The 12,486-nt window shown below is 39.0% G+C and overlaps 1 protein-coding gene across 1 annotated transcript; it reads right to left on the bottom strand.

Annotated features, from left to right (window-relative positions):
* Positions 1 to 6,876: 6,876 nt before the first annotated feature.
* Positions 6,877 to 12,198, bottom strand: trhra (thyrotropin-releasing hormone receptor a). Its single transcript, XM_034128000.1, has 2 exons — positions 11,389 to 12,198; positions 6,877 to 7,426 (listed from the first exon to the last, which is right to left on the bottom strand). Exons 1-2 carry the CDS (start codon positions 12,196 to 12,198, stop codon positions 6,989 to 6,991), a joined length of 1,248 nt encoding a protein of 415 aa, XP_033983891.1. The 3' UTR covers positions 6,877 to 6,988.
* Positions 12,199 to 12,486: the final 288 nt, after the last annotated feature.

The following is a 12,486-nucleotide window of genomic DNA, read 5'->3' as shown; positions in this document are numbered from 1 at the left end:
AAAGATAGATAACACACATTTTTATTGCCCCACAAATAATAAATAAACACATTAGCCATATTACCATGGGAAATGGGGACACAGCAAATAAATGCTGCCATCACATCGAAGTTAGAGGCCTTTGCATATTTAAAACCAGTGCCAAATATGTAAAATCTGTAAAGTTTTTGTAAAACTACAGTAACAAACTCTCAATGTCCACCAATCTGCAGATCACACACATCAATTTTACAAAAGATGTAACAAAGATGTTTACACTGCCGACAGTAATTATTTTAAACAGTATGTACAAATTTAACACAGAATGCTTGCTCATTCATTTGTTTCCCTCGACCACGATGGTTGCCATCGTATGGTGGACCGGTCACTGATGATGGCGATATTCATGTCCTTTTGAAGCACATTAAATAATAGGTTAGCGCATAAGAGATAATGAATTAAGTAATTGCATACTTTTTAAACTGTCACTCTTAGCGAATTCAGAGCCATTATTACCAGCTGCTAAAGCAACGCTGGTATTGTTTTCACCTATTGAGTCTGCATGTGTGTGTCATCATGGCAATGTGGTCCTGAAGACACACAGAGGTGGTTTTGAGTACTTTGCCTAGTGTTTAATGCATGTGGACAGATGTTGTCAATCACAACCGTGCAAGTTTTAGTGTACCTTCTCATCTTTTTAGCAGGTTCCATACAATATTTGAACTGGCTAAGTGAAGAGCAGAAGCCACTTTTCAAATTTTACAATGCCATTGCTGTCAACACCTATCCATGCTGAACGTTGCTAAGATATTATTGATTGGGGTGTGGCCAAAAGTGCAATATGCTTCAAAATGTAACTGACAGAGAGCAGTGCTGTGCCCATGGATTTTATTTTATTTCGAGATTTTTAATTACTTCGCTAAACTCCTTGAAAAGGTCGTCTTCCTTTTCTCCAAGGTACAGGACAAGGCAGCGGATGGCTATAGTTCTCTGCGTACTTCAATTGTATTGTGCTATTTTTGAAAAAGGAAAAAAAGAGAAATTACCTAAATTAATATATTCTGAATGGGTGACTGCCAACAACTTGCATTTCAATGACAACTCTAAATAATGATCCTACCTCAAGAAGCATGTCCTTGATCTGCTTCACCAAGAATCTTTTTTAATAAAAAGTGATATCACAATAGTAACAATAGTAAGTATTTTTACACTCACAGTAGCCTCTACTACTTTGTACCCTCTCACATAACTCTTCACAGTTCAAAGGCTGCTAATTTTAGTCAAACAGCAATTTACCTATACAGTGCAACTACAAGGCTATCTACTGTATTTGAATGACAAAAGATGACACTCACCTTAAAATGTCCTTTGTATAGTATTTCTATTTGTCTTAACTGTCGGAACTTGTCCAGGCATGTTAAGTGGGAGTGGACTTGAAATCCTTAACTCAAGGTATAGAACAATTAAGTTATCAAGCCAATTGCATTACTTACTACAACTTGAATGTTGTTTTAAGTCAATTAACGCAGAAATCCGAGTTTAAATTACACACAATATTAAGTTGATGTAATTACCAACATTATTACGTCAACACAAATTATAAATTAATGTTTGCAACTTAAAATGTTTATCTAAATCAATTAATTCAAATTTGCATATTGCAACCATGCATTTAATTAAGTGGTGGTAAAAGGTCCCCTGAATTACCTTTTAGAGTGCAGTCTCTCAATGTTACCCTTTGGATCTCTTACTCTTTGCCAAATCAGACTGGCTCTCAATGGCCAGTAAGTCTATATCGGTAGAACCACTTTTCACGGCATAACTGGATAGATTTGTAGAACAAAAATCGTGTTTCTGGTTGCTCAATACGGCTTAATCCTTTTGAATGAAGTACAAGGAGAGCCTGCGTTTCAGCGACCTTGGACAAAACACTCAATAAAAAGTGTTCCCTTTGCACATAATATTCTACTCGCTGGAAAGTCTTGCTCAGCTTTTTCTCTAATGGATCAATCATGTTTCCAGCAGAGTGCTGTTTAAAACCTTGCTCGACCTTTAAATGTCAAACACAAGAGGTTGAGGGTTATTTACATCACCTTTAACTCTATGAATATGGAAATAGAAAATAAGACGTGAAAGGTTTTAGTTTAATTTCTAAAAGCCAGGGCCAGACAACACAATATTTGTATCTTTTGTGCTGGTCCCAATGTCAGATCAGGAGCCAACCATCCTGGTTAATTTAGTATAGAAAGTGAACTTTAACATACAATCTATCATCAATGGTAAAAATATTGGATTGGCTGGTTTTATATAGCCTGATTGCATTTGCAATTGTTCCCCATTCACACCTGCCATTAACATTAAATCTGTATCAGTCTATTCTTTCTGGATAAGGAAAAATGCATGTTAATGTGAAGTGTAATTGAACACCGAACACATTGTGACCAGAATGAGATTAGATGGCCACTTCTTGAGGTTGTGTGGCTCGCATTCTTCTTGGTTTACAGCCAGTAAAAGAGTAAATGCATCCATTCAGCATTATCACATTCTGAAAGAAAGATTCACCAATCACTTTCAAAGTTTACCTAACCCCACTTCCTTCTGCTAGTTAGAGCTTTAGTACCTTGATGCAAAAAATATGTGTGTTGGTAGCTTTACAACACGTTCCAATACTTGGTAACACATGGTTGAAGCTGTGAAGGGCTCATTGTTAGGTTTATCCATCCAAACTACTAGGTTAGTAAAAAGATCAACTTTTGAATTTAAAAAGTATGGTTGTTACATGACTTAGGGTTATGGGAAGCCTGGACGTGACGTCATTTGGCGCCTTTGGAGAGGAACCAGTTTGGCCTGGCAAAAACTAGAAATTACCAATGGTTAGCAAGTTTTTTTGAATAATGACAAGCGTTTGCTAAAATAATTATATCAAAATATTTCTTCTCTTGGGTTAGGGTCAGGGTTAGGGGTTAAGCTGCATTCATGATACGCAAAATGTTTTCTTTGCTCAATGTGAGGATGGGCGCCAAGACTTGCAGTGAAATCAGCTAGTTAAGTTTTGTTTCTATGGTTACTTTCCCTATACCTTGCGCTGCTTCATACAACTTTCATTTGATTGGTTGATTGGTTGGCAGCTTAGGTTTAGGGGCACACACATTTAATGTTAATTAGTAATGGTAATTTTCAAATGCCTTTTATAAATGACATTTGAAAACACTTACATGTTCCCAGTGGTTGTTTGTGGGTATTTTAATGCCTGTGTAATAAATAGCATTTTCCGTTATTTTGTGTGTGTTTGTGTGTGTTTGGGGGTGGCCTTAAAATGTATGGCTGGAGTGCACACAGCAGATGAAATGTAACATCTGTCATCAAATGAGTGCCTCTGCGTTCCAAGGACATTCTCTCCCAGCACATTAAGCTCTTTTCAGCTCTATAACATCGCATGGGTAATTATTGGAATATATACTCTAGTGCTATCAGCATTTATCAGTTAACCAAATAGAGCGAGGTGTCATCAGTCAGATATAACCTACAGCAAATAAATTGCGTGGGTGTCACATTGTTTGTGTTTGTGTACAGTTTTGGCCTGTGATAGCTTCAGTGAGATGAATTTGTGTCAAAGCAGGCCACCACTTGCTGAATGACTGCAGAAAGAAGCCATCAGTGCCTCTGATTGATGTCCTCCATTTGGCCACAGCTCATACAGGAGCTATCTGTGCCTGATTCATGGTCGGCTTGGATGGGGCAGTTTCTTTAATAGCTGCTGGTAGTAGATAAGTACAGGTGAAGGTAGAGGGTTAATCTTACAGGACAGTTTAATGTAGCAATATTGCACCAACCGTGAAGCAGATATGCTGCAATGATAGTCTCTGTTTATTATAGACAAAACAATACAAAATACAAAACAATACATTAAACAGCAAGAAGGAAAAAGCCTCGCCTCAGATGAAAATACATCTGGTGTCAGATCTTCATGTTCACCTCACAAAAGCATTGTGTTCATGTTGCAAACTGCGCACGATGCAACACATCTTCATTACAACTGTGGTGTTTTACTATAAACAGAATGCATTTTAACTGAGGGCAAAGGAAGAAAATAAATAAAAGTGCATGAATAAAAGGTAATTTGCGCTACAAACTCCAAAGCTTTTATCTCTCACATATTCAAGTTTGGAGCTTGTTAGCTTCCACTGATTTGTTTGAAATGAAAAAAAACATCAATGGATAGAAACAAGCTTTTCTTTTTTAAATGCACTTGCTGGCACACAATTGAAAATAAAATGTTTAATAATTCCACGTTGAACTGCACAATTACATTTGAGCAACTTTACACAGAAAAGCTGACAGCTCATAATGAACAGGTTCTTTTCATTAAGTTCACAGTTTTCATTCCCACTGAGTGCTAATCAATTTGTATACATAGGTCAAACAAACAGCAGAAAATGCTTCTTTTAATAGCAGGGTGAGCTATACATACTGTGGATTGCACCAACTCAAGTATGGCACTTTGTCGTGATGTATTTACACATTCCATCATTGCTCCGAGATTTTTGCTGAGCATATACATCACAGAAAAGTGCTGCACTCTGCAGTCTATGCCAATATTAGTGAATTACTGCCTGTTGACCCTTTGACAAACAGCCTCGCTGTCAGGGTTACACATTTCTTCCTCATCATTATACACTGGCTGCTGACCTTCAGAGACTGGTCAGAGTCCTCAGTGGTCTTATTCACAGTGTCCAAAGCACCGGAAAGCTTTTTGTGTCTGTCACTGTAAAGACAAAGTCCCTGCGGTCTTAGATTGACACAGCAGGTTTAAATTAGCTTCTGTAATATCTGGCCTTTTTTAAACTTTTTAAAAGGTCATTTTATTCCATGCCCTACGAGTGAGATTAAAATTTCACGGTGTGAATGACATGGTTTCTTGAAAGGAGGTGCTTGAACAAAGGCTTTTGCTACGAGTTATCCATGATAACAAATTAGATTGCATCCTAGGGCTTGACGATATAAACACACGTGTGATACTGTATGCAATGTTCTATGTTATAACATTAGGAACTTGGATATACTTTTGATAAATTACATTGCTTAACAACATACTTTTACATGCCACCCAGTCTTAACACAAAAATACAAACTATCCTCAAGCAGTCTTATGCACTTTTGGCCAAGTTTCTAGAAACATTTCCCATTACATTACATTTTATTCATTTAAATGACGTTACTTTACTTATTACTCAACAGAAAATTGACTGCAACAACTTTAAAGCCTCCAAAACCACTCATTACATCTTACATATTTAACATGTGTAGGAAAGAAAACCCCAGCCGACTGTTTGGAGGATTTCAGTTAACACTACCAACAGATAGCTTGATGTTAGTGCCAGTGCTGTACGTGTCTGTTCCCTCAACCCTGTGTTCCATTAGATCAGTAGCTCCATCTCACATGGGAGAAGTTAGCCTTGAGGGCTTTCTGCCAAAAAGGTTCCATTTTAAACCATGATATTTTCTTAAACAAAGTAGATTTGATGCCTTAATCAAGGGAGAAAGCTCTACATTACGAGGAAAGCCCTCAATTCTCACTTCCAATACTGTTTAATTTTCCAAATCTATTTCTTTACTTCTACCACTTAACACAAATAAAAACGTTGGTTATTGTTGGGTAACTGTGTTTATTTGCATGTGGACTATTGGGCCGAGGGAACAAAAGACGTCATGTCCAATTCCAAAGGGAGCATTGGAAATTCCAGATAAAACAACAAAATATGCTTTTAGAAAACTGGGAGTTCATTTATTTTAATAAAAAATATCCACCCTGCAAACCGCCAGCACACAGCAAGCTAGCACGATTGGACCGGTCTGTCCAATTAATGCACTGAGACCAAAACTGATAACCCTAACCCTACCTTTCCAACAAACTACTTACATAACTTGTTACTGCTAATGATATTATTTTAGCAACTGAAAGCCTAATTTCAGAGAACTGGATATAGCGTCAGAGGCGGGCCCCGGTTAATTTCTTTGGAAGTTGCTATGTGGCCCATGAAGACCAAAACGTTTGACTTCCCCACGTATAAAGTTCCCCGAACCCTCCGCATCCATGGCTGCGAAAGCAGCTAGGTGTTACTTTGGTGTCTTGTGCCACATTTCCACTGCCTGGTACAGCATGGTTTTACAAAACTCCATTTAGTTTTGGATATTTCATTAAAAAACAGTTAAAAGACAGTCCCAAACAGGACTGCGCTAATGTGATTTAGAGACTGAAATGAAAAAGATACTGAAACAGCAAGATGGGAACTAATTTAAACCTGAAGCATCACAATCTGATACTCTACACAGAGTACATGGACTTGCCATCAAACCAGTAATTAGACCGATCTGTAGAAACAAGTAGTAAGGCTCTCATTAAAACACATCAGCAACAAACTGCAACAACACTGACCCAAGAGAAGACCATGGCTGTAAACATTACACACAGGGGGATTTAATAGGACTAGAGGGGATTTAATATTCTATTTCTATTTGTGATCCTTTTAATAATTTAAATATATATTCTGTCCGAAGCTTGCATGATTCTTGGTTAGAACAACAATAGTTCTTAATATTTTGATAAATATTGAAATAAGTATGTTTTTAAATATCACTGAGCCGCATCATATAGCAGGAAACTACCAATATTAAGTGTGGCATATTAGTCTGGTTCTGTTTTGTGTGAAGAGGCACGGGGAAGTGGATGCTCCAATTTGGTTTCTGTTTTTTGTACCAATAAATTGTATCTTTGCAAGGTTTGTGAAACCTACCTGTATCTGCTTTGTATAAAATACTCAAGTTGGCTCATCAAATAGCATCCTATTATATTTTTGGGCCAAAAAGAAAAGGAAGGGAAAACACATCAAATTGGTTGTGTTGGGGTACTTTTAATTAAATCTTCTCTAAAAAGAAGTCCCATGGGTAACTAAATCCATCCTGCAGCTGAGTCTCTGCTACTGTCTTTAAGGGCAACGTTTGTTTATAGTCAGACTTTGACATTACTCTCTGACAGGGAGGGCTTTAGGAACGGCTTCTTCTTGCTACTTGGCAAAACGCCGGGTAAGTACTGATCCGTCGGCGTGGTCACTTCGTCCAATCCTGAAAGGAAGTGGTCTGGACTTTCCCCATTGGACGATTCCTTGATGGCGCTGTAGGTTAGCGCCACACTGTAAGCAGCTGGTTTCTCCATACGTTGTGGGCCACAGTGACACAACTTCTTAAAAACAGCTCGGAACTTCTGGGACATGGCGTTGTAGATGACCGGGTTGATGGCGCTGTTCAGGTAGACGCAGAGTCGGCAGAAGAGCAGGAACCAGGTGTCCAGGTAGGCGTCGTCCAGGAAGGAGTTGACAACCACTAGGGTCCGGTAGGGCATCCAAAGCAAGGCGAAGAGGACCACCACCACAGCCAGCATCTTTGTCACCTAATCAAATGATATAATGTGTTAAAAAAGGCTGCAACAACAGGAAAACACAGAAATCTAATCTTTCATGCACAAAAAAAAGCCCAAGAAACATTGAATACTAGAACCTTTTTACAGCAGACAAGGTCTGATGTCCAAGTAGACTAGGTAGATTATCTGCATTCCCAGGATGTTCCTGAGCTAAATATCCCTATTTTTTCAAAGTCAAAAGTTTAATGTAAATTTCTCTACAGATTATTACCCTATTGTGTTTTACTCCGATGGCCCTAGGGTTAGGGTTAGTTTTTCAGATTTGACTTTCTTGATTTACATTTTAGCATCTCCTTTTGTTTTTTTGCTATTTGGAATGCAAATAAAGAAGAAAGCCCCTAACAAACTCTTACAATGAGGACCCTGGAAACCGAAATAGTCAGCATATGATCATCAATGTTTCATCTCCTCACAAAGGAGATAAAAAAAAATGTATATGGCCGCCACTGTTGTATTTCTGAAAAAGTTGCAAAAAACAATTAATTCTGGGACCAGTAGTGATAAGCTGCATCAGTGACAATAGGTGTTGTCAGAACATAATTCTTGATGGATTGTGAAGCCATCATGCCCAAGAAAAAGTCATTTTCACCAGCACTCTATCCACTGAGGTGCAGCCATGCTCCTTCTCAAATATTGTAGGTGAGAATGGAATTTTGGGACGACTAACTGCCACAGAACCATAACCAGAAGATCTGAATGTTCAGTTTGCTGGGTGTGAGTATTTATTTTCAGGGCAACAGTAGGGCAAATGTATGATCATTTTGTGATCATTTTATTTAATTGTATGCATTGCAATGTGGAGCCTTATTTTTTTAAGGGCACACCATGGAATAAGCAGAAAGCAGCGGTGTCCTCACAGGGGAATGCATTCAAGATCAACAACAAAAGTGCTCAAATCTGTATGTTATGAATAAGAAGAACAAATACAATATAATTGTTAAATTCAAACAAAGGCTGTCACAATTGCAACTTAAATGTTTTGTTTCAATATAATTTATAAGGACACTGGTGTTCAGAAATATTTAACAATATGGTATCACATGGTCGAGTTTTAGAAAAACATTTGTTTTTCTTATAAATTCTTATAATACATTTTTGTTAATTCCTGTGTTTTTAACCTGAAATCTACTACCATAATCTGAGGAGTGTTGCTTCTCATAAATGTGAAACTGAAAATCCTGGAAAATCTGAGTTTTGTTTACTTTGTATTATTTTCCCAGGTCTATAATTTAATTATTTTTCCAACCAACAATGGGCATATATGCTGTCATATTCATAGAGAGTTTCAATTCAACTGTACAACCTCCAAATTAATGAAGACACGCCATTTTAGACGGAAAATAATAGTAAAGATTTATAGAGATTTATCCAACTCCTATGTTGCACCAACAGTGATACAATGAGCATTGTTAATGTAACAACCCTTTGGAATCTTTAAAACCATGTGATTGTAGATCTAATTAAACCCTATTTATTTATTCAGATGCTGTTAATGAATTCCCAACAAGGAAGCCTGATCTGTATGCACAACTTAACAAAGCCTGGATTTGTTAATATAATTACCAGATGTAAATACTGATTGTGAAACTTCCCCATTAATAAATCTTCTCCATATTTATGTTGTGTCGTCTCGGCTGCAGTCAAGTGAGGATGATTGGATTGGATGGGGGCGCTTGCAGTGTCATCAGTGAGCGAAATACCTAATCGTGATTTCTCATTACTGTTTGACCTTTAGGTAATTCACGATGGTACATGGTGGATTGTGTCCACAGAAACACATGTGAGTGTGTGTTTCTGGATGTGAGATTAAACACAAGCCTGGCTGGTGCAGAAAAAGCCAAAAGCCTATTTGAGTTGGAGTTAACTGATTAGGCAATTCAACAGAGCATGGAGCTCCCTCAGGGTACCACACCCCCCCGTCATTCCAGGACGACTTCTTCCCGTGATCTGATAAACAAATGTCTAGCTTTGCTATCTGTGTGTCTGCCGCATGTGTCTGTGCCTTTAGAGGATTCTGGGTTATTTTGTAGGAAGTAGGAACCCTTTTCAGCGTGTCTTTGACCAAGGGAAGATGAGGAAGAAACCCTTTCTTGAATAGTTTGAGTTTCCTACACAAGGGATAAAAGATGTGTTTTTCTCAGGCACACTGAGCGATGGGATTCAAAAGGTGGCAGCTACACAAGCTCTTATAAAAGAAAGCACTTTTGAAACTATAACAAGTTTTAAGTTTTAAAACGGTAGATTAGCTATTTTTCACTGAAAAAAGACTGTGGGACGAATCAACTATTAACGATACTAGTACTTTCTTGTCCCAATGGTTACCCCTTAATAATGTGTGGGCTGTCAACAAATCTGAAGGTCGGCGGTTCAATCCCCGGCCGGACCAGTTTACATGTCCCAGCTTTATTGGGCAAGATATTGAAGCTGAATGTGCTCTCAAAAGCCTAGCCATTTGTGTGTCAGTGTGTGGGAATGACCATTACATTAGATGATGAGCAACTGGCACCTGTATGGCAGCTCTGCCTTCAGTTTGAATGGGTATGTGTGTATGTAGTTAAAGTGCTTTTAGTGGTTGAAAGACTCGAATAGCTCTATAAACGTAAGGCCCACCCTCTTGTTCCTCAGTAAACACTGTTAGCGTTTTCAGCCCTGATGGTGTTCTTTGCATCCTTAGCTGCGAGCCGCTGGCTTAGCCATTTACCAACATAATACTTCATAACTTTTACTTATCTTATGTGAATCACTTATAAACATGATTTTTAACTGATTTATTTGTATGAAGTCCATTAAAGATCTTCTGTTTTGGACATTTTGACGGATACTCCAGTTAGTGATATATTTTCATATTCAGTTGTGTCGATTTTATTTTTCCCAAATAAATGTATTAGGATTTATGTTAATGTACTTTAATAATAGTACACAATGACACAAAATAATCTGTAATGGTGTTACAACAATGCTCATTACCGCTTGCAGCTGGTATTGTTTTCAGCTTGTGAGTGTATATGTCATCATGGTTAAATGAGACCTTCTGGAGTGGAGCGTTGGAATCCCTTTTTGTTCCTGGACAGATTGTATTACTGCAACAGCAATGCAACCGTGCAGTGACAGTGAAAAAACTACCAGATGTGTAGTTGAGATTCAAATTAACATTGAGTTTGAAAGGGGCCATTGCTCTCTGCCTGCTCTCTTATCTCAAAGTATAATAGTAAATTAATCCATCTGAAAGTTGCGTAGATATTTCGACACATTAATGTATTTTTGCTGTTGTCTGTTTTTACTGCTTTGTTGGCCAGGTCCAGTTCAATCGTATAGTATATTATTACATTCAGGTCAGAGGGGTACGAAGGACCCAAAACAATGAGAAAATAAAACAACTTATGTAACTTTTTTGTTGAAAGAATATTTTTAGTAAATTGTACTGGCATCTGGAGTAAATTGTGACAGGTTAGTGGTCACTTTCATTTGGAAATGACATGAGTTTTATCAGTTTTTTCATCACAATTATGCTTCTTTTTCTTACATTGATAGGTGTTGCACGTTCAATTACTTTTTTATAGACTTTTCAATGAAAGTTCTTTCTCGAAAAACACATTTATATTATGACAGTCACAGATTTACTTGTGGGCTCTGTCTAAATTGTTTTTAGACACTATGCAAATCGATGGTAACTTTCCTAAAATGTTAATAATACAAATATGTATTTTCAGATTAAAATAATTTGGTAAATCATTCTGTTTTGAAAACTAAATGTGTTGCTAAGGTGTGGGCTAAAGCCACTCATGAGTAGACAAAAATGTTATCACTCAATCAAGTTCCTGATTGGAGAAAATGTACCTGGCTAGTGGTCCAGATGGCCCCTTTCTCCCTACTCACACAGCTCCAAAGACAATCATTGATAACGCACTGATTATGAACAAACAGTGTCCCACCTGTCTGCGCGAGGCGGCCGTGGTGCTGCTGGAGGAGCAGGTGCTGACCATCCTCCCGCCCTGACTCGCCTCCTTCTTCCACTTCTTGGTGCTGTTCTTTGGATCAGATGGCAGCGGGTTGAGGAAAAGTATCCGGGCGATCAGTCCGTACAGAACCGTGGCCAGCATGAGGGGCAGCACGTAAAACACCGCGAAATCCGTGAAGTAAATGGGCAGGTAGTAAGTCCTGGACACCTTGTAGGCGCAGCTGAGAAGCACCACGTTGTCGTACACCAACTTCTCCGTGTCCGAGAGGAAGAGCCACATTACGCAGTAGACGGAGGTGAGCGCCCACACCACCATAATGATCTTCTTCGCCCTGGATAAAGTGCACAGGAACTGCGCTTTGATGGGGTGGCAGATGGCGATGTAGCGCTCCACGGTGAAGGCTGTGATGGAGCAGGAGGACGCATTTATTCCCAGGTACTGGAAATAAGTGATGCCCAGGCACCCTGCGTAGCCGTACACCCACTGTCCGTGCAGGGCGTCGGTGATGTTGGGCAGCCCGGCCGCCGTCAGCACCATCAGGTCAGCCGCGGCCAGGCTCACCAGGTAACAGTTAGTGGGGGTCCGCATGTGTTTGGTGGTCAGCACCACCATGATCACCATCACATTCCCCACAATCCCCATCCCGCAAATAAGGGACACCAGAAACACGCTGACCACTTTGTATTCATTTGTGTAGTCAGTCCAAACCCCCAGCGTGGTTCGATTGTCATGCACCAACGTGTCATTCTCCATGGTCATGTTATTCATGGTGAGGTTTTCCATAATAGAGAAATCTAAAAATTGTAATTACCTGCAGGGCCCTGGAAGTCCAACAAGCATAAATCCTCCAAAAAACTTCATTTCATCCACATATAATCCAGGCAAATTGTATTTCCTTCTCCAGTGAAGACAGATTTTGATAATGCAAATTATCAAATGGAATTCCCATTCCTTGAAAAGCAGTTTGAGCCTCTTGCTGACTGAAGTTTTAAGAGAAAGGGAAGACAGAGGTGGTGTTGCAGACAGCTCCGCACCCTGCTCCTGTCTCACTGCTCACAGTCATGACTGAGA

Source organism: Trematomus bernacchii, unplaced genomic scaffold, assembly GCF_902827165.1.
Source record: "Trematomus bernacchii unplaced genomic scaffold, fTreBer1.1, whole genome shotgun sequence".
NCBI classification, from domain to species: domain Eukaryota; kingdom Metazoa; phylum Chordata; class Actinopteri; order Perciformes; family Nototheniidae; genus Trematomus; species Trematomus bernacchii.
Note: the sequence above shows the minus strand (reverse complement) of the source record. Positions and strands in the feature narration are given on the sequence as shown.